This window comes from Aphis gossypii, unplaced genomic scaffold, assembly GCF_020184175.1.
Source record: "Aphis gossypii isolate Hap1 unplaced genomic scaffold, ASM2018417v2 Contig00967, whole genome shotgun sequence".
In the NCBI taxonomy this organism is placed as follows: Eukaryota; Metazoa; Arthropoda; class Insecta; order Hemiptera; family Aphididae; genus Aphis; species Aphis gossypii.
In genome coordinates, this window is record NW_026083386.1 from 1,239 (window position 1) to 25,558 (window position 24,320).

General features: G+C 31.0%; 2 protein-coding genes across 2 annotated transcripts; both read right to left on the reverse strand.

Moving 5' to 3' along the window:
- Positions 1-2,833: 2,833 nt before the first annotated feature.
- LOC126555639 (serine/threonine-protein kinase fray2-like) lies at positions 2,834-3,931 on the reverse strand. The gene is made up of 2 exons (XM_050210540.1): positions 3,522-3,931; positions 2,834-3,209 (listed from the first exon to the last, which is right to left on the reverse strand). Exons 1-2 carry the CDS (start codon positions 3,929-3,931, stop codon positions 2,834-2,836), a joined length of 786 nt encoding a protein of 261 aa, XP_050066497.1.
- Positions 3,932-13,991: 10,060 nt separating this feature from the next.
- On the reverse strand, positions 13,992-16,145 carry LOC126555640 (uncharacterized). Its single transcript, XM_050210541.1, has 2 exons — positions 16,077-16,145; positions 13,992-15,299 (listed from the first exon to the last, which is right to left on the reverse strand). Exons 1-2 carry the CDS (start codon positions 16,143-16,145, stop codon positions 13,992-13,994), a joined length of 1,377 nt encoding a protein of 458 aa, XP_050066498.1.
- Positions 16,146-24,320: the final 8,175 nt, after the last annotated feature.

The following is a 24,320-nucleotide window of genomic DNA, read 5'->3' on the forward strand; positions in this document are numbered from 1 at the left end:
ACTAATCGGGTGTCTTTTTCCGTTTTCATCTTCCTGTTCGAGTATTCCAGATAGTCCCTCTAATGAGGCGTCTGTGGTAACAAAAACAGGATAACCGTCTTTGAAATGTGCCATAACCGGTGCCGTTGTTATTGCCTTTTTTAAAGTCTCAAAAGATATTTCTTGTTCGTTTCCCCAAATAAATTTATTTTCTTTTTTGTCAAATTAGTTAAAGGACTTGCAATTTTTGCGAAATCTTTAATATATTTTCTGTAATAACTAGTGAGCCCAACAAACGCTCGTACATCTTTAATTTTTTGTGGTATTGAAATTTCACAATTGCTTCAGTGTTCTTACCGAGAGTTTTTAGTCCAATGTTTGAGACTGTGTGGCCAAGTAATTCGATTTCTGATTTTAAAAAGGTGCATTTGTTTGTTTTTAATTTTAAGCCGGTTTCTTCTAGTCTAATAAAATTTGTTCTAATCTAATTAATGCTTCTTTAAAACTGTTTCCAAAACAACATATATCATCAAGATACGCTATCATGGTTTTATACAAATAGTCGCTAAACACGTTGTTAATGATTCTTTGAAATATTGGAGCTGAGTTTTTAAATCCTTGCGGTATCCTTTTAAAATTAAATAGTCCAAAATCTGTAATAAATCCTGTCTTATCTTGGTCTTCTTGTTTTATTGGTATTTGAAAATAACCCTGAGCCATGTCGATAGAAGAGTAGTATTTAGCTCCTTCTAAACTTCTAAAAAGGTCTTGTGATCGTGGTATTGGGTGTTTGTCAGCTACAGTCTCGTTGTTCAATTTTCTGTAGTCTACCAAGAATCGGTATTCCCCCTTTTCTTTTTTTGGAATTAAGAAAACGGGCGCAGCGTAACTACTTCTACTTGGTTCAATAATGTCCGCGTCTATCATTTGCAATTAATATTTTTAATTTTTCTCTTTGTGCCGGGGAAACTCTAAATGGTGGCTGAAATATAGGTTTATCTGATTTTAATTTAATTTCGCATGGTTCTATGTTAGCACAATTTATATCTAGTGGGTCTGAAGTGAATAAGTGTTTATAGTTATTAATTAGTTTAAGGGCTTCTTTACGTTGTTCGTTATTTAATTCTTGAGAAATTTTGATTACGTTTCCTTGTTTATCGGTGACTTCATTAATATTTTCGTTATCATAGTGTTTTTGCTTAGTGGTATACATTGTTTTTATATTTTTTTCTACTAATTCTTTTTTAATTTTTGCGTATTTGTTTTTACGATATTTGCTATTGTCATTCCTGTGGGAATATTACTGTAAAGATTTGAAAAATTGTAAAGAGTTATACCGTCTTTATTATTAACACTGAATGATTCTAAGGTTAGAAGCTTGTTTTTGCTTAATCGTTCAATTGGTTCTATTACGTAATTTGTGTCTATTATATTTGTGTTTATGTCGAAGTTTTTAATATTTATTTTATTTTTCGGTGGAATATTTATATTGTAATTTGATACAATTTTTCCTATATATTTTTGTTTGTCATAGTTTATGTTTGTTATATCATATTCTGTTCCTATATTATTGTTATTGCTTTGTGTGTTATAATTGTACCATAGTTTATCCATAGGTATTAAGATATTGTTATTTAATTCTAAATTTTTATCTTTAAAATTAATGATTAAGTTATTTTTTATGTTGAAATCGTTTCCCAATAGTATTTTGCAGTTCAATCCTTTGATTACGTACGCATTAATAGAGTATATGTTTCCATTTATTTTGACCACTAATTTTATTTTGCCTAATTGTTCTAATTTGGTATTATCTGCTCCTGTTATAACAATATCTTCCTCATTTTTAACGAGTTCTATATCATTAATTAAAGATATATCTATGCAAGAAATATTAGATCCGGTGTCAATTATTGCGTATTTTTCAATACCTTCATGTTCTACTATTATTGATAATACTCTTGTATTGTAATGTTTGTCTACACAGGTGCAGACATGTTTATTAATATTTTTTGGTTCATTGTTAATAGAGTTATTAGAGTTACTTATGTATATGTCTTTCCTTTTATTTGTTTCAATTGCTGAGCTGTTATTTTTGTTGTCATAGATAGGATATATGTTTTCATAGTTTTGTAAAAGGTTGTCATCTTTACCTTCGGGTAGTGATAGGATTTTAATTTTTATAAAGGTATTTTGAAATATAAATTTGATCATATTAGAAATGATATCCCATTTTTTATTGTCTATGCCTGAGCATATTTTAGGCAACGCTAATTTTTTTATTTTATTATCTATGCAAAATTGTTTTGTATTTTCTAGAGTTTTGAAAATATTAGAATACTTAGGTTTGTCATTAAAATTATTTTTTGTAATCAGATATAATAACCATTGATCGTCTGTTTTTAGGTAAGCTATTTCGTTAATATTTTTATTTTGATTAATTAATTGTTTTATATTATTAAATTTGTTTTTAAATTTTAACGCTATTCCCTGGGACATCGTGAGACATTTGCTGACGCAGTGGCCTATTGCCCAAGTTTTGTCTAGTGAAAAAATATCTCCGGTTACTTCTAAATAGTCACACGCTCGAGTAGCATTCGCATTATTGCTGAGTAAGAAATTTTGAAATTCTGACTCTGGTTCTGGGTTATTTTTTAAATACATGTTTTCAATTTCTGTCTCGTTTATATCTAGGTTTTGATTAACAATAGTTTTTTTTAATTTGTGGTCGTACCATTTTTTAATAAAATGTATATATTATTTTTCTCTATTCCTTTTATTTCATTATATGTTATATTATTTAGTTCATAAGTGTTTATCCGAGTTAGCTGATCCGATTTTTTTCCTAACTCGGACCCTAATCGTTTTTTGGCATTTTACAATTATCCGCATAGTGTCCTCGCTCGTTACACCTATAGCAAGTAACTCTTTCAGATTCTTTCGCATAGCGGTCTTCTCTATATTTTCCAGGTACTCTTTCTCGACTATTCTCTCTGCTGTATTGCCGGTATTTTGAGTACCGTTTTTCTTCGTTGTTGTTCTTACTACGCTGTTTATAATTTCCTCTTATTTCCCTGTCTTTATCATTTCTGTGTTTATACGTTATAAAATCTTCTCTGTCATAACTTCTATCTCTACTACTTTCCCTAGAACTATCATAATTTTTCTTTCTTTCTCTTGAATATGATCTGTCTCTATTGTAATTGTTGTCTTTGCTATTATCTCTAGAGTATCTATTATACAACCTAGAGGGTAAGGACTATTATCTCTTTTTTATAATATAATTTCTCTCTTCGCTATCATTTCTCCTATACGGGTATGGACTGTTATTTCGGTGCTCACGTTTATCATTGTAGAAGTCTCTTTTCCTATTGTAATTTCGTCCTCTGTTTTCATTGTAATCACGATTATTATTTTTTGTTCATTTTTGTCATCAAAATATACCGATCTTTTTCCTAATAAATTTATTTTTTTGTATTTCGTTACTTAATTTGTTTATATTTATTTTATTCTCTCGATCTCTAGAAAAACTGTCATTTATTTGCCTTCTCAATTCATTATTCTCTATTTCTATATCTTTTGTTTTTAGGTTTAATTGTAATACTTGTTCATTTAGAATTTCTGTATATTCACTCATATCATCTTTTTTATTTTTTATCCTAAACTGCATCAGTTCATATTTTTTTAAATTTTCTTTTAATTTTTTTAAGCTATTATTGTCTTGCATCGAAATAGATTGTAAAATGTTATCCTTTAAACCTTTTAAAATATATCCACAAATATCTTTTTCACTCATGTGGTTATTTACCTGCCTACATAAACTTTCTATTTCAGCTAAGAAACTTGTGGTAGATTCCTTTTCCCCTTGTCTACGTTTTTCTAGTTTCATTTGCAATATAGTGTCATGTCCTATAGGTTGAAATTCATTTAAAAAATTTCCTCTAATTCTTTCCATGACCAATTATCTTTTTGGTCTTCAAGATTTTCTAAAAAGGTATTGGCTGTGCCTTTTACAAAAATTGAAAAATATTTTAGTTTATCATTTTCATTCCATTCATTAATGTCACTAATCTTATTATATTGCTTAAAAAATTTCCTAACGTCCTCGGTCCCAGTGAAATTATCAGGTTTAATCATTAGAGTTTTTTCATTCATTCTTCTTTGCTCGGTGCAATTGGTTGGGGTAGAATAGAGTTAGTGTTTAAATTAGGGTTAGCTTGATTATTAGTTGAGTTATTTTGTTGAGCCCTATTTCCTGATATATGTGTTTTAAGTTTTCGGGAGAATTAATAGAATCCTCAAGATGTATTAAGGTATTTTGGTAAAATTGGGTGCTTTGATCTTGAGAGTTATTACCAGGTGTGTTTGAATTTTCTAAGATTTTTCCAACTCTATTTGAAAAAGAATTTAAACTATTGTTTAAGTTGTCGTATAGAGCTAATGATGTTGAGTAAGTAGCTGGTGAGCTTTTATTGTTGTCTATTTTATCGGGACTTGAATCGGATAGCTCAGCGTCTTTAAGTAAATTTTTTAAATCAATTTTATTAGTGATCGAATTATTAAGAATTATATTACGTTTTTCAACGTCTAAAGAATCATCCACGTCTTCCAAAGTTATAGCTCCTCTTAAATATCTACTTAGTCTAGCTCTTAATTCGGCAGTAGTTCCAGTAGATTTTAGATTTTTATTTTCGCAATATTGAATAAGAAATGGTTTTTTGAGAGTATAGATATCTGTTGCCGTATTTATCGTAATAGAAAGATCCGATCTAGGGTCTTTAAGTTGACTCATTAAACTGTAAATTAGAAAACTTAGTTTAAATAATCCTATATCTATACCTGGTCATATAAAATGTGTTAACTTTAATTAATTACTTTTAACTAAAATTATACTTAAATTATAACATTTTTGAAATTCCGAAATATGAGTTAGTAAAATATATTGTTAGAAAAATTTATTTGGAGTGTTTATACAGCCAATTTATACTACTAGATTAATTATATTAAATTATACACTAATTAAATAATTACTACCCTTACTAAAAATTAAATATAATTAATTAACGCTAATAATAAATCAAAAAAAAATAAATAAATAAATATATATATATATGTTATATTGATAAACGAAAAAAAAAAAAATAAAAAATATATCACGTATATATCAATTATAACCAAATACAAATATTCACCTCGAGTGCGTAAAACACCAAAATGATCCCAATTGGTCGTAGTCTTCCTGCCGTGAGAATTCAAAAAAAAAGGTTCAAAACGCGATATGTATGAAAGTAAAACACACAAAAATGACTTGTATTTAATCTACACAAAAAAAAAACAAAAACACAAAAACACAAGTGTTCAATAGAAATTCGGGTAGTGGATTACGAATGACGTTGGGCGCCACTGTAGTATACCTATATCTCGATGGTACACAAAAAGATTAAAGAACAATTCACACTATTTTGGATTTCTTTATTATACACACAAACAAACACACAAAAATAAGAACGTGTGCCGTCTCTCACTCGAAACCCGCACTGTCCCTATTCTGTGGTGCTTACGTCCTTAAATATTATTTTACAATGTGCTGCCTCAGCTCATTTGCTTCATTGGCCTAATATTACGCAATTTAAACAAAGAAGTAACGTTTTTCTATTATTATTTGTTGGCACATACAATTTATTTATTTATTTAATTATTAAATGCCACATACAACAGTGGTAAGAAGGGGAGATCGTTGTGCGCGTCATGCAGGTTATCGGGATAAGCGATATCGACCTCGTAGATACGCCCAACGTCGGATTTGTCAGTCATTCCGTCCAACAGCTCTAGAGAGCGATCCAAATCCCCCTCGTACTACTTGAACCCTCCGTAGGGCATGTATTCTCCCATGGCGTATCCGTACAAGTTGTTGCCTGCAAGAATAGGTTTATAGTTAGTAATATACATAAGCAGTTGTATAAGTGTTGTATATATTTACAATCCTGGTAGACAAGCCACGACGGGGGCTTCTCGGCATCATACCCGGGCGTTTTAGGGTTGTTGGCCCGACAGTACCGTTCACTGGCCTGGACCAACCCCCCTCTAATCCCCTGTTCTACAAAGAGTATCATTTCGTAATCCGTGAGTAACTCCAGTGAGACGCTCGTATACCTCAACATGGCGTCGAACGTAAACCCCGGCGCTGTATAATAATACACGGGATCGAGGTTGTACGTCGACATGCAGAGGTCACGGAAGTTCTCCATCACGTCGGCCAGAAGGAGAACGTCCACCTTCAGGAACAAGTCACTATAGTCACCGAGGGTCGTGCAGTTGAAATGTTGCCATACCTCCGTCGCGTGCACGTAGTCCTCATCACTTACATGCTTCTCGGTCAATATACTGTAAAACTCGCGTTTCGGTGGTAGGACGGTTTCCTCGAGTCTCGACCATTTGTCGGTGTACTCGTACGGAAACACACCCTTTAGCGTGACGAGTGACATGTCGGCGGGCTGAAACACTTTGGCGGTCTCCCGAAACTTCTCAAAGTCACCGGGCTTCGTGAGGAAGTTCCCGGCCAACTCGGCCAGGCTCGAAGCCATGAACCGACACGAGTCCAAGAACCTCACACTGAAGTCGGGCATGACGAGCTTCGAGAACGAAATGTAGTTCTCCTCGGTGTTGGGGATCACCGTTATCGACTCATCGTAACCGAGTTCGGTTACGATAAAGTGTGCGTCATATTTCGAGAGGTTGTGAAGAAAGCATGGTATAAACTTGGGTGTGACGAGCTTGAGGTTGCACGGCGCGCAGAGCGTATGTCTCAGCCGTCCCGACAGATGACTGTGGTCAGCGACTTTACACCTGGTCTCAGTGAACGCTAACTTGCACATATCGCACACACTCTTCGAGTTGTGCATACGTACCTCCTCCACACTCATTGAAATCGGCACATTAGTCGCCTTCAGTAGATCACCCAACTTGGTTGCGAGCGCGGTGTTACTGGCGACAAAGTGTTTGGCCACCTCGTCACGCGATTCCGATCCGCGGTATACGACCGGCGTTTGCGGTATGTCGTATTTTTCCATCAGCGCTACGGGTACGTCTGCCACCGCCTTGACAAAGTACCCGTAGCTCATCGGATGATGTGCGTGTATCCCGTCAGTGCTCGCCCCAGTGTTTACCCCACCCGTTAAACTTGACCACTTCCCCCTCCTCCTGCATAACTGGTAAAATCGGTTTATTCGATCCGCATAACCGCATGTGTTGCTGGAGAGCCTCATTACCAGACAATTTACTTTTTTTAACCTGCTCATCGAATGATGTGAAACACCTCTTGCATATAAAAAGTCGACTGGTGTGTAATGTTTTCTGACTCCGCACCAGCCGTGAAAAATTTGAAATGTACGTGTAGTGCACTCGTTCCGAGCCTTCAACCACGAGAAGGTCATAATAATCAGCCTTCTCGTTATCGACAACTCTGATTGGATACACTACACTCTCTTTACCTACTTTTTCCCCCTTACCACCCTTACCCACCTTTCCCCCTTTACCGGGTTTCAATCCATATACGTTTACCGACACCCCCTTATTCCGTCGTTCGAATATATGGATTTCCGAAACAGGTGTCGGGGAGGATAGTTCGGAAAAATCGTACCGATGCTCTTCGTTATAATATTTTTGACCCACATGATTATGGTGACCTACTGGAACGTGTCTGGCTAGAATAGCCCACTTGAAGCAGTCATCGTCAATATTCATTGGATTAATGACGGCCTTTTTCCGCATAATGTTTTCTGGGAGTGGAATATACGAAGACGCTCCAAGAGGGGTATGTTTATAGATACCTAGTAGTAAGCCATCGATACTGGATAGAGTGAAGCCTGACCCCTTTTTCATATATCGATCTTTCTCGGACATGAGCGCTGCAAAGTCCTCATCGACCGACGTATGTAGTACTCACATCGCTATGAATGTACGCCTCCCTCGACACGGTTTTAAAAGCTCTGTCCTCGGCTGGTAATTCCCTGTGTGCGTACACGCTCTCCAACTTCAAATTATATTTGATCGGGTTAATACGCACGCAATAATTGATTTTTTCAATCAACTCAAGTTTTATCGAGTCTAAAAACGTCGGATAAATTATGCAGTTATCGGTATTCCCCCTATAATACCATACTACGGTTCTATCGAGTGCAGAGTCGAGTTTCGATAAAACCCGGCGTATTAACCATTCCTATACGGGCTTTTTTAAACTTTATAATGTTACGCGTCGAGTTGGTATTAGCACGTTTAACTGGCGGAGCGGGAGGGGTGGGGGCTTGCTGTGGAATGGAATCATTCACATTTGACGTGGATGCAACACTATCTACGACACCCAACGAACCTTATAAAAATAATAATAATTATTATTATTATCGTTTCCGATACATTTTATTAATATAATTACTACACACTTAATGACTTCTGCTGTTGCTGCTGTCGTCCGACTGCGATACCCATAGCCAAATTATATTCAGAACCATACTTAGCAAAACCTATTAAGAATGATTATAGAATAAAAGATTTTTCTTATATAATCTATACTAAATATACGATATATTATCATATAAATTAATATATATATATATATATATATATTATATATTAAATATATATTTAAATTATTTATTCGTTAATATTAATTACACCGCGCTAAACAATTTTATATACATATAATATTACTATAACAATTTTATGGAAATGAGCGTTATTAAATAATTACGGTTACTAATATAAAAATTATCTATAGTAAAGAAATTATATACTAAGCTAACGTGGGATTATTATTATTTTAATTTGAGCTAGAATCGGCTAAATCTTTATATTATTTTTCAATATACCTAAGTATAGAGGATTATTATTATTCTAATTTGAACTAGTATCAGTTATTCGGTTATATTATTTTTGAATATATAGAAAATTCGATATTTATAAGTATATTAAAATATTCTTTATTCCTTAATATTTAATTACATGCGCTAAACAATTTTATATTCATATAATATTACTATAAAAATTTTATGGAAATGACCGCTATTAAATAATTATGAATATCAATATAAAAATTTTAGTAATGAAATATATACTATAGGAAAACGATGAATTATTATTATTTTAATTTGGACTAGTATCGGTTATTTGTTTAATTTGTTTACCTATCAATATATAGAAAATTCGATATTCGTAAGTATAAGCCACTAATTTTATATATAGATAAATACTTAATAAAATACATACCATGTTTTTTCTGCACATGATTTACAAGATCATCCCGTCGACAGAATATTTGTTTGCATTCACCACATGTAAATTTAATTTGTTTGTGAGATTTTGCATGTCTCAACATATTAGACTTCACAGTGAAAACTTTTTCACAAACATCACACTTAAACATTTTTACGTAATGAAGACTGAACTGAGAACAATAGTAAACTGTAGACTGTTTTCAAGAGCTTGAAGAACAGTATGTCTCCTTTGAGTAAAATCGGGTCTCTTATATTATATGATACATTTTCCCCATCCATATAGCTATACAACGTATGATAAATAAATAATCATATACCGAAATGGAAAAAGATGTCCCACACGTAAATAGCCTTTTCCTAATGACTTTTAGTTGAAAGAGAAATAATATATAACTAATAACAACAAGGTGTTATAGAAATGTCAAGTTGTTATAATATTAATACTGCAGGTGATAATGTATAACATAGATATGTGATTATCTTAATCGTTTTGTAGGTGTTATAGAAATGTTAAGTACTATCATCTGTCGGGATGAGTGAGACTGGATAGGAATGGATGGGAGGGGAGGGACATGGCCGGGCAGGTATGCGATAGGCATGGAGGGGAAGGGCATGAACGGGCACGGCATGGAGGGGATGGGCATGGCCGGGCAGGTATTGGAATTGAGGGGAAGGGTAAGGCCGGCATGGCATGGAGGGGAGGGGGCACGGCACCGATAGGCATGACGGAGCATGGCACGCGCACGATAGGGAGGGCGGTGTAGCCGGATTTACCGGATTTGCGGGGGGTACAGAACATCCTAAAACATACTAATATCGTGAATAACATCTTTGAAGTCATCTTCGGTTTTCATTATTGCTAACGATGTGAATGTGTCTTTATGCCTACGATTAGCCTGTATTACACGATTTTTTAAAATACGAAGAGCATTTCCACTTGAAATGATTGAAGGATCAGGTGCTCCTAAAAATTCACATTTATATGAGTTAAGTTCAAAATGTTATAAAACCTGATAGTATAATTAATAATTAAACATTTTGTACAGAAATTGTTTTTTTTTTATTATAAATATTATAATTAAATATATGAGTATAATTATACTAAAATTGTGTACTCGTAGTTATTATGAAATATGAATTACATTTTATATCTATGTTATTTGCAATATTTTCAAGTTCCAACAAAACATATTCACAATATTGTTAAAATATTAATCAATGCATAACTTGCAAAACCATATTATTAGAATATATATAAAAATTATCCAGATAAATATTATTGTAAATTAGGATTCTATAAAAAAAAGAATGCAATATGGTTTCAGGTTTGTAATAAAAAATTAATAAAAATTTGAAACAAGATATTAGTCCTTGCTCATAAACAAAAGCATAATAGAGTTTATAAATGATAGTTCTATAATATATACAAAAAAATCTTTTGGGAATTTTTTTTTGATTGTTTAGGTCCAACTAATTTAAACCAAATGTACAAAAAAATATTCATTCTGGTTCTTGGTTCAAAATATTCATGATTTTGATGAATTTTTTCAAGATTTGAATTTCAAAAGCTAATAAAAAAATTGCGCCCATGTATTCTTATAATTTTTTATTTACTTTAAAACTATTCATGAGGAACTTTGTATTAAATGTTCAAGTATTTTGACTGTCAACAATTTTTTATAAAAAAAAAACGAATACATCAAATGCCTATAAACAGCAATAAAATAAGTGAACTATTTCGAAAATTAATAAAAAAAAAATGCCTGAAACAGTACATTTTGCAATAAATGAAAATGGTTTATTTTAAATTAAACTAAAAACGGAAATGGACGGTTTTGAACAAAATATCAATTTTCACATCAAGTGTTACCGAGGAAATAGTACATTTTGTCGAAAAATATTCACGCCATTCAGTTTGTCGTGTTCTTTACACATTAATTATCCATGTAATTTGTATAACTCATTTTATTCGAAAATGGAAATAGACAGTTTTGGAAAAGAACCCTTCAATTAGTAAATTTTATTGAATAAAGCTAATAAATTATTCACTCAAAAAATTGTTTTTTCCGTACTATCGAATATCTGAAGCAATATTTTTTATATAGTATAACGAACAATTTTTGATTTACAGAATATGAGATTTCACATTGTTTTTTTTCTAATCATTATAGTCTTATTATTATAATAAAAAATATTGATAATAGTTACATATTATATAACTAAAGTAGAGTAGAGATTTACTAGTTTATAACTGTGTTGATATAGTGAATTGGTGAATACTTAATTATAATAATAGGATAAATGACAATTGACAATTTTTCGTTTATATATTATACAAATAATTGATTTTCATGTACAAATAAATATAATTTACATATACAGAAGTATGTTGATTTTCGTTTTGTTGTTAAAAAAATATTATATGTAGAAACTTTATTGCTACATCATTTAAGTTAACGTTAAAAAAGTCGGTAAAGTGGGTACTGCTTTGCTGTATAGTAGGTCCCTTTAATTTAAATTTTAAATTTGAATCCAATAAGACTAAAGAGGGTATCATTGTATACGAATTGTTTATATATTAGATTACACTAATATAAAAATTTGGTGGAAATTTCAAGTACATATTTACAGTGATTAGTTTTTAACTTACAACCAAATAAAAAAAATCGATTTTTTCCAAAACTGATTTAGAGTAAAAATTCCCGTTTTTCTGTCACTTTTTTTTTTGTTTTTCCTAATTTTTTTGAAAACTACTGGAAATGTTGACTTTTTACCTCTCTAACATAGGATATTCACTTTGCCATCTGGCACCATTAACCACCCCCTGAAGTATGAAATTGAATCATTATTTTGACAAGTTATGCTGCACATAGACAAAAAAAAAAACACACAAATCATTTTAGAATCAATACATTCATCACACTTTTCAGAATTTAAAATTGACTTATACTTTTATTATAACCATTTTACTATTGTATTGATTGTATGTATTAAATTATTAAACCAGTTAATTATTATTATTGTATAACAGCTTGATTTAAAAAACCTTGTTAAATACCACAATTTATAACCGTTTATTAGGTGTGTAATTAAAAAATTTTTACATACCTTTTTTCATAAGCCGGACAGCTTCTCTTTCTCGTATTGTTTCACAAGTCATTCCTTCATCAAACATTAAAGAAATAGCTTTTTCCTTTGCGGGTCCAATAAGACGACGTTTTTTTGTGGTTATATGTTCGTTTTCATAATTGCCAATATACGTGCAATTCACGAGAACTCTATATTTAAAAACAAATTTTATTAAAATATTGCGAAATATAACATTGTTTAGTGGCAGTGTTTCGATTATTAAGACATAATTTTCTAAAAAACGATGTAGATGATGTTGGTTAACTTTCCTAACATTGTTGATAGTATGTTTAAATCGTTAATATACAAAAATGTGTACTTAAATAAATGTCAAGAAAAAAATATATTATGTTATGGTAAAATGGTGTATAATTATAGTTTAAATTTAAATTATTACTTTGAATTTCCTGGTGGCTTTTCTTCAACTATTCCATTAAATTTTGAATCACACAGAGAACAACGTGCTACTACATGTATATAAGCAGATCCATTTGGATACACTTTTGCTCTTCGAAAAAACAAAACACATGGCAGTTGTGTGTGCACCCAAAAGTGCTCAGCTAGAACAGGTGTCCATGAACTCTTTGGTAAGACATAATAGGTTCTAGAACTTATCATTGGCCTAAGTTTATCGTTACATTTGTATAATTTTTCTTCTGGTTGTATTTGAAGCCATTCCTCTGAAGAAAAAGTGAAGACAAATTTTTTTTTAGGTAAATTTTCTTCATCACTAGAATATTCACTTTCACTAGTATTTTCTTCTACAAGAAAAAACGAATTTTTAATTACAATTTTTAATTATATACCTTAGTTATTTTACAAACCAGTTTTTGGAAGAGAATTAGTAAAATCATTAGACGTAATAATTGATTTATCAACAGTTAAAATTCCCAGTTTTTCTTTTATTTTATTGCGTCCCTTATGAACAAATGTATGGATAGAGCTAACAGACATGGACCCTCCAAGAAAATCAATAATATCTTTCCATACATTGTTCGAAGCTGGAACTATTACTACATAAAAATAATAAATTAGGAATAAGGAAATAATTATAATAATTTATGTATACTTATTAGTTATTACTTAAAAGTAATTTATCTATAATACATTTATAATACCATTTATTTATTATATAACATGATTTAAAATGAGGTTATTTATCCGATGACAATATTATGGTGTGTATCTTACTTAATATGATAAATTACTTACCTTTCTCACCAATTTCGTTTACCCTATACTCCAGCCTACGAGAAATCAGTACCGTCACGCGCATGCAGAATGATCGCCAGTGACGTTGCGGAGCCCGATTTCCCCCACTATGTTCTGCAATCGTCGCGCGCTACGACCTCTATACACAGTGTTGAAAATGTGCTTAATTAATAATTAATAATTTGTATATTATGTTTATATTATAAGATATTTCAATACATACACGTCAAAAGTATAAACAAACAAATTATATTAAATATGTAATCATATAGGTTATTTTAATACATCATATAAATATTTTCATCAGTATTTTCATAATACGTCGTCACAAATTTACAAAAAAATACATTATATATATACATAAAAAAAAAGTATTAACAAACAAATTATAAACATTAATCTGAATCATCGGAAGAAGAAGTGTCCCCTGTTATTAGCATGACATGAGATGTATTTTCTTGATCCAAATACTTGATCCGTATTGTTGTCAACGTTGCACAGTTTGTCTTCTTCTTTTATCGTATGACTTACAAAATTGGCCCACATGTCTGGTGTAACTTTTTTGATGCCATCGATCAGTAATTGTCTTACGTCGTTAATTTTGAATGTAGTATTGTGATTCTTCACGTGATTTTTCACAACCGACCACGCCATTTCTATCGCATTTAATTCACAGTGGTAAGGCGGAAGTCGTAGTACAATTTTGTTTGATTTTAACGCTTCTTCATCGATAATGTATTTGTCATGATGATGTCTAATTTCCCGAACCTTTTCTAACAACATATGTTTCACTAACGACGTATCCACATCACAGCCTTTTGAAGTCAACCATTCAACAATTTGGTCTTTTATCCAGCTTATTGTAGGGATGGCGTCCTTTTTTACGGAATGGTACGAAGCATTGTCCATAACTATAACCGAGTTTTCTTTCAGTTTGGGCAAAACTCCGCAAAACCAGTCGTAGAATGTATCGCCATTCATTTCGTCGTGATAGTCTGCTGTGTTTTTTTTTGATTCAAAACACAGTAGACCACCCTCGACGAAACCCTCCGATGACCCGATGTGAACAACAATTAATCGCTTGCCCTTGCCTGTTGGATTTTTCGGGCCTGTTGACAGTCCTTTAACAAATGCATCTCTATGCGATGTTACCGTCTTGTCCAACCAAACCTTATTACAGAACTCTCCTGCATTTACCCATGTCTCATCCAAATAATAGATAGTACGACCTTCATTTCTGAATCGACGTATGTCTATTATAAATTGTTGTCGCCATACAATTAGATCTCCTCGCTCAGTGAGTGCGCTGTTTCGGGCTCTTTTTGTGTACTCAAATCCCAATTCCTTTAAAATGCGCTGTAACGATGTCCTTGGTATAGTCGGTAAGTTTTGATCATCACTGATGGCTTGAACAATTTTCTTTAATGTTGGAACTTCATTTCTTAACCAAAAACTATAAATTTTCAACCTTATAGCGTTTTTATCGAAGTCATCAATTTTTTCGTTGATTCTTGTACGAATTTTTGTTTTATTTGGTGACTTCAGTTGATTGTCATTTTTGTAATTCCGTATGGTATTAACAATAGTATCACGTCCAATGCCGGATGCTTTCGATAGATACGCAATCAAAGGTTTGTACTTGATATCCGGTTGCTCTTCAAGTTTGGTTTTATACAGATTAATAATCATAACCTTCTGTCTGCTTCCAACAAACTGAAAAAAATAAAAAATATAAATAAAAATATTTTTTTTTATTTTTATTTTTTAAAACAGACTTATTTTCAATGATTATTATTGTTAACAATAAAAACATAAAAAATCAGAATAAAAAATGTATAATATTATATTAAATTGTAATTCAATTTTATATTAAAAATGTAATACAATATTTTGTGTTTTCTAACTTCTAACGTTGTGTATAATAAAAAATTAAACTGCACTTTTTTGTTATTAATATTTAATTTCACCGATTTACGATTAATTAAAAAAAAATTTAAAATTACACCATAAATACTTTATGAAGTTACCAATACCTGGTATGAATTTCAAAATCTTAAGAACGTTTAGTATCTAAATATTCTTAAATATTAAATTATTTAAAAAATTCTTACCCGTCCATTTGGATTTATTTTAACAGGTGAACGTAATAATTGCGGATTCTCATTTTGAACAGCATGTCTGACAGGTTCATTCACATTAATGGTTTCTTCGGAATTAATTTTTTTTTTAAATTACCACAGCACAAAAAATATAAACAATATAAAAAAGTAAGCGCGCGTGTAAATGCACAACTGCCTCTCACTACAACAGGCTGTAGACAGTTTACATTACGCCTCACAGTGTATACAGTTAAGCGTTACTGACCGTCACCGACAGTCGCCGAAGCACTGTCAGTTGGTTGAGTGGGAGTGATTGAGTGGGGATGCGCGAAATCGGACGAGTTTTGGTCGAATAGCGGTACTGATCTCTCGTGGGCCGGAGTATAATTACTTTGTCTTTAAATTTTAACACTGCATCGCACACTATTGAAGGTTGCAGTGCAAGTTTTCGACCAACCATTTTAATATTATAATATAACAAAAATTATTTTATTATAAAATTACACCGAAGAAATATAAAAATGCACACTGCAGACCGTAAAACGATTTCTGTCGTCTGTCCTCGGTCGCAATAACAAATGAAATGAAATGAATAATATCGAATGAAAATGTATAATTAGAACTAATATTAGCTAAATAATAAAATGTATGGTCGTGATATTATCATGAAATATATATTTATACATATATATATATGTACAACAAAACATACGATTTTGTATTATAGGGAATTAAAAATAATTTTGTATGGGTAATAATATGTTTATAAATAAGTCGACAAACTTGTAAAATAATACGTGTCTGTAATTCATAATAATACAAAATATGTATAACTGTTATTAAAATTTAGAGTAATTATAGCAGTAGTATTGCTACGTTATAATATTATGTGACATACTATAGAAAGTTCCAGTATCTTATAATAATCACATGATGTTTAATGAATTTATGGAGTTTTGTAATTTATAAATATTTCAGAAACAAAAATCATAAATATTGAAGAAAACATATGTAGTTATTGCAAACAATACTCAAATGAGTTTCTACTTATGGATAAATGATTTTTTTAGTTTTAACATTTTTTTTAAGTAGGCGTGGAAACCATGTTCAATTTCAATAGTTATAGCATAAAATTATATTATTCAACATTAGCAATGAAATGATATACAAGTCACTACTCACTATATTATAACCTCATATAGTTAATTCAAATTATAACTATAATATTTTACTTATATAATTTTATATTTTATTCTACAGGAATCACGTTTCTTTGGAGTTTTTGAATGTGGCAACTGTTTTGTCACTGAACTTATATTATTATTTTTGTTTAATTATATCACTAATTGAATTAAACAATTTTTCCCTATAGTAGAAATTAATAGCTATTTTTAAAAAAAACTTCCACTGACTTAAATTAGATATTGATGATTTCAAACTTTCATCATCTGACTAATTTAAAAAGGGTTAAGTTTGGTATTTTTTATTCATCGGATTTTAGTACGTTAAGGTTAGATTATGATTAATTGATTATATTAATCCACCGTATTATGTCAAACTTGGTATAACTTTGATACTTTATTAGAGTTAAATCATACACTTACGCACAAACAGCAATAGGTCCGCGATCTACCGCAGGTAGATTGCCTACCTGATAATATACTGCTGCGAATCAGAATTTTTATTCCGGGCAACAGAAAACTTAAGATAAATCTAGAACATCATCAACCGAATATTAAAGAACGAATTAAACAAAGTTTGAGTCATAAAGAGTTGGTATATTTAATGAGCAACGAAGTGCACGGGATCAGCTATATATATATATATATATATCATACAACACATTTCTATAAAAGAATGGAAGCTATTGGATAACCTAAAAAAATATGCAAAATCATAAACTTCCAGGCCCTACATATAAAGCTCTGTTATTTTAATATCAATGTATAAATATCTGTACATCATAAAATATACTTAGTACTGTTGTATTAGGATTTAATGAATTTCCATAATTATTAAGCAATAATAAAAAAAAAGCATTTAAATAGGTTAAGATAACAATTGTGAAATATACCTAGTGTTGATAAACTTTTACATTATAATTAGCATAGTAATCAAAACATAGTAGTAAGAAATGTAAATAAAATTTGTTATTAATCTGGTTAAAATAATAATTACGTAAGTTAAGGTGTATGAAATGTAAATTAGTATAATAAGAGAAATATGTAACAATCGATAGTTACTCAATTATAAATTTAGTATATAAGAGATATAGTTAAAGGCAGCAAAGGGCTCAGTGGTGGTGATCGTGTGACTCGATCACCACTGGACGTCGCGTTTAAAACAAGTATTTCACATCATTTTTGGTTTTACTTTATTTTGGTATACGTCCGAGTAATCGGAGTTTACGACAAAGTGGCGCCCAACTCGTGGCTCGTTAAGGCGCATCCACATAGTATGCAAACATGAAATATAGCTCACGCACTTGAATCATATGATATGTTTGCAAACATTACATACTACACACACGTTCATCGTACACATAGTGTTTGATGTTTTTGATTTTACTGTTGTCCATGAATGACAAAATAAAGATTGTGAACCCATAGTTCAGTTTCGGTGTAAATGCAGAGTGGTTGTGCTTTTTAGTTATTTTCAAAATGATCGATACTGACGATGAAGTTGTTATTGCTAGTGCCGCGTACATTGTTATAAGTAGTATTGTTAAAAAAAAACAAAATCAAAAATTAAAAAAAAAAACGCCGGTTTTGGGTCAGTGATATATATAACCGCGTACGTTATAGTGGGACAGATTTATTAAATGATTTAAAAATGAACGAAGCTATTCATTTTTCAAATTTCTGTCGAATGAACAATAGTGATTTTGAAATGCTACTTAAATTGATTGGACCCAAGATCGCAAAAAGTGATTCGCATTTTAGAAAAGCTATACCTGCAAATGAAAGACTCCTCGTCACTCTGCGATACTTAGCCAGTGGTGATTCATTTCACAGTCTTGCTTACTTGTTTAAATTTTCAAAACAAGTTATTTCAAATATTATACCAGAAGTTTGTGAAGCTCTCATTGAAGTGTTGAGTGAATATATACAGGTAAAGTATATGAATACATTACACATTATATTATACAGTATTAGTAGTGTATATATTATAGTATTATAACACATATATTAGGTTTAATAAATATTTGAATAACTATTTGTATTGATAAAATTTTATTAACACGTTTTAAAAAATTATTGTCATATTACAAATAAAAATGTATTTTTAGGTTTTAGTATACAATTAAAAAAAAATGTTAGGTACTTATAGCGTTTCTAGCTTTTAGTAAGATAAAAAAAATTAGATACTTTCAATTAAAAAAACAAAACAAGCTTAAATTATAAAACAAAAAAAACAGCTTTCCTAGCTTTAACTGCTTTAGTTAAGTTAACGTTTTGTGTGTAATAAATCTTATACATATTTTTGTGTTGATCTGTTTGTAAGAGGTCATGGAAATCAGTTTTATTTTATATAGGATTTGTATTTGGTCCAAGATGATCTACTGAGTTATACATTGTTGACTCGGATAATAGAGGTGTAGTAGATAGTAATGGTTCTGAAGTATAAGAACCTGAAGATGGCTGAGAAATATAAAAACCTGGAGATGAGTGAGAAGTTAATGAACTTGGAGATGAGTGAGAAATTAATGAACTTGGAGATGAGTGAACAGAGTTTTGGAAAGTTGATATCCACGACGGAAAGTTCAAATTAGATTGTCGCTGATGAAATGATCGATAATTTCCTAATTCTGCTTCATATATTATGTCGTTTATTGCTTTTTTGACGTGAATGCATGAGTCCGAGTCCATCTGCCTTAATTTCTCTGCGATATATTGACCAAATGTTTCAAATTGATCTTTCGTTTGTTTATTTTTTGAAAAATACTGCAGTGTATTCCAAGCTGCGTCCAATTTATGGTCATCCGATGAAGATTTCTTTTTTTTAAATATTTTTTTGGGAGATGCAAATACCTTGCGTTTAGGCCCTTTATTTGGGCTTACTTCATTTTGTATAATTTCAGTTGTTTCCACGTTAATCACATTTTCAATACCTCCTTGAGGACTTTTGTCAGCGTTATTCACGTTAGTGTTTTCATAGAGTAGGTCTTCAGATGAGTCATCTGCAGCTGACTAAAAATTAAAATACATTTATAATATATTTTTAGAGCTTATTTATTTTAAATTGGTGTTATATTTTATAATTAAAATAAAATAAATATAAAAATATATAATATTTAATAAATTCTAAACATTTTATATTCATAAAATTTTATTATTTTATTTATACTAATAAATAATTTAACAAAAATAAAATTGTAAAATTTTTTATATGTTAATGTATTTTTGTATAAGTACATTGTATTTTTCGAATTCTTTTTATGTACCTATTTAATATTTTATACAATAAAATAAAACATTTTTAAATTTAATTGACAAAAAATATTAATATAAAATTGTAGATTATTATTTGTTAATCTGTCATACGTGAAATAGTAATTATGTTGTTATCTGCATGATTTAAAATATTGCATGTATACTGTTTAGATGCCCCAGACTCCTGATAAGTGGTTAAATGTATCAAAACGATTTTTTGATCAATGGAACTTTCCCAACTGCTTAGGATCAATGGATGGCAAACATGTTGTACTTCAAGCTCCTATACATTCTGGAACCGAGTTCTTTAATTATAAGGCCACTTTTAGTATAGTACTATTTGCATTAGTGGATGCAGACTACAACTTTTTGTTTGCTGATGTTGGGTGTCAGGGAAGGATCTCAGATGGAGGCGTGTTAAAGAATAGTATCGTATATGAAAAATTGAAAAACTGTGAACTTGGCATACCAAATCCTCAACCATTACCTGGAAGAAATAGGCCAGTACCTTACGTGTTTGTCGCGGATGGTGCATTTGGATTACACGATAATATAATGAAACCCTATCCTGGGGTTCAAGAAAAAGGTTCAGAAAAAAGAGTGTTCAACTATAGACTTTCCCGAGCTCGACGTGTTGTTGAAAATGTGTTTGGCATTTTGTCGGCGAAATTTAGAGTATTAAGAAAACCATTGCTCTTACAACCTGATAAAGCCGAGAAAATAGTTTTAGCATGTTGCTATATGCATAATTTTTTAAGAAAAAAATCTACATCTACTAATATATACACACCAAATGGAGTATTTAATCATGAACAAGATGGGCAAATAATACCAGGAAATTGGAGAAGAGAAGGCCAGCCATCATCTTTACTACCACTACAAAGAATGGGTCGAAAATCTTCACAAACCAGTCAATCAATTAGGGACGAATTCGCAAATTACTTTCACACAAATGGTCAAGTAGCTTGGCAAAATCAATTTTAAAACAATGATTAAAAAAAATGTTAATTTTTCTTATAATATTACAACTTAAATACATTATTTATAATAAATTAATTAATCTATCTAATTTTGTTCTAAATTAAATACTATGTATGCTAATAACCGGCTGTAGTTGTTCAGCGACCATTTGACCATATGGACCGTTGTAATAGCTTATAAATTATAATAAATTACAACTATCAAAATATATTGAAAAAAATATATATAATAATAAAATAATATATTAGTATATAATATGTATAATGAAAAAAAAATAAGCAGGTGAGTTGCTGGTTGCTGTATAATAAGGTAATAACTTACTTCAATTGTATTTTTAGTTGGCCTAGGTTGATACTTGGTGTGCAAAAATTGCAAGGCATTGTAGACGAACCACGTGGATGTGTAAACTTCATTGGCACCCATTCCGGAAGTTTTTGAATTTACTTTTTGGCGCTCTCGACGATAGGAATTCAAAACTGAATTCATTTTTTTTTTAAGGATTTCACTATTAATGTTGAAAAATGAAGCCATCTCATCCCATGCATCTTTTTTTTTATTATTTAATTTATAAAATTTATCATTAGGATCCCACAAAACTGGATATTTTTCATATTCATTTATTAAGTTTATAATTTGATCGTCTGTGAAGTCCATTTTTTTCGAAATAAAAGCAACACCACAAACTACACTGTGCACTACACAACGACAAAGTGACAACTTATAATATATTATATAACTAATAATATGATTTTATAAAATATTATTTTGTAGCGCAAACAGTACAAACATGAAAAATCCGTCCAATAGTCGCTATAAATATCTTTGATATACCGCTTTTATCGCAATCATGTAATACGCGTGTGTACGCTGTGTGTACTATTTGTAAACACGTCCACATCATCTCTGTTTTTCGTGTTTGTGATGAATTTGCATGTGCTATATTTCATGTTTGCATACTATGTGGACGCGCCTTTACTCTACGACTTTTATTTTGTGCGTGTGCGTGTGTGTGTGTGTTATACACAAATTATTGCTGGATTTCTCCAGTTGTGGGTATGTGATATACACGAAGCAGATTTTTCAATCCAGCATTTGTGTGTGTGTTGATCTTACGCGATTTCATCTAGATTCTACAGTGTGTGTTTTCAGACAGCGCTACAAGGTTAGTATTTATATAATAAATATATATATATATATATATTTTTTTATTATTTTATTATTAGTATAGTTATTAATTATATATTATTTATTTTTTTTAATTATTACTACTATTTAATTTTTTTTTTTTTTTTGGATATGAACAGAAATTAAATTTAAATTAAATTTTATCGAGATTAACAGATAATTACCTAAAGAAAAATAGAACTTATAGAAATTTGCATATTAAATAAATTAAAATCAATAGGTTATAGCCAGTATAACAGATAATAGTTTAAACGTTGATTTGAGAAATAAAAACTAAATTGATTTAGGGAGTGAGAACATGTATTGTTATCATAGATTTAATTACCGAAGGGAATAAGTAACAATTAATAAATAATATTGCAGAAAGAAAACAAGAGAATAACATCATGAGTGAACATCCGAGAACCCTATACGTAACTCCTGAGCATTTCACAGGAAATGAGAACGTAAGAGTATTTTTGAGACAATATTTAATGATTACAGAGTTTAATAACTGGTTGGAAAAAGACAAAATAAAATTTCTACCGATGTTTGTGAGAGGTACAGCTAGAAATTGTTTGGACAATTTATATAATATAAGAGATAACTGGATATGGAAAGAAATAGAAGAGGCGTTCATAGAACAGTTTCCCTATAGGGTACATAACGTTATTAAAAACAATTTTAGAAAATAAGAGACAGGAAGAGTCCGAAACAACAACAAATTTTATGACAGAAATTGAAAGTTTGTGTAGACAGATCGATAATAAAATGAAAGAAGAAGATACTTGAATTTATGTGCTAAAAGGGCTTAAGGAAAATATAATACAAACAATTTCTATGCAGGATAATACAACTTTTAAAAAATTAAAAGAAAATCTTAATAAATTTGAATTAATGCAACACAGAATAAGTAATAGAGGAGCAACTACAAGTGAATATACGAATATGTTAAATTTACAATTAATAAAATTACAAAAAGTATCATGATGAAAAAGAAAGGGAAGTGTCGTATATTGTAGACAGTCGTCCAAATTATTACTTAATATGTATAAAGAAAAATATTTTTAAATAAAACACGGGAGAGGCCGGTGAAGCAAAATGTGCTGAGGCGACAAGAAAAATTTCGTATATAAGACCGCCGTACGCACGGGCAGGAGGAGTCCCGCTGTCGCTGAGTGAGTCGGCGAGAGTGTAGGTACGACGATCGCACGTGTGAAGCGACGGTCATAGTACGGACTAAATTAATAGAATTTTTGATTGTTTATTTTATGTTTTTTAAGTTTAATAAAAAAGTGTTTCCGACCAGGACAACCCGAGTTGGATATCATTTAAGTCTTCCTTGCGTTCCTACCTTTATATAGGAAACAGCGCCGAGATATACGTACCACGGGTATAGGTGATGAGTCGTTTCCACTATAAAGGAGCGAAGAATCGACAAGCGCACACCATCGTACCTCGTTAGTTAACAGTGCCATTCTAATTTATTTTAGAGAGTGTCATTAACTAGTGAATACGAGGGTAAAACTTACCTAGTTGGTTATACCGCGTATACTGAAATACCGGTATACCACAGAAGAGAAAAAGAAACTTCAGGAAGAAAATAAAGAGTACAAAAGAAGAATAGACCAAATAAGTGAAAAAGTAAGGCGTTTAAACAAGGTTAACGGTTAACAACTAACGGTTGAATTTGAAGGCAGATACGACGAAGAGCGATATAGGTCGTATAACTTAGATAGAGATACAAGAGGACGAGATTACGACAGAAATAGAGACTATGTCAGAAGGGAAGAATGTAGGTATAAAAGTCCGAACTCAGAAAGGTCACGGGAACAAAGTCAGGACGCAAGAGCTTATAATAGAGATAGATCATATTCAAGAGAGAGGAGTTATCAACAATACGATAATTATAACAAAAATAGAAATTTAGACTATTATTATAATAGACAAAATAGTAGAGAAAGACAAATGAAGTCAAGAACACCAGAGAGATATAGGAAGGAGGACAGGCAAGGAGAAATGAAAGAAAATATGGAATCAGTAATATGTTACAAATG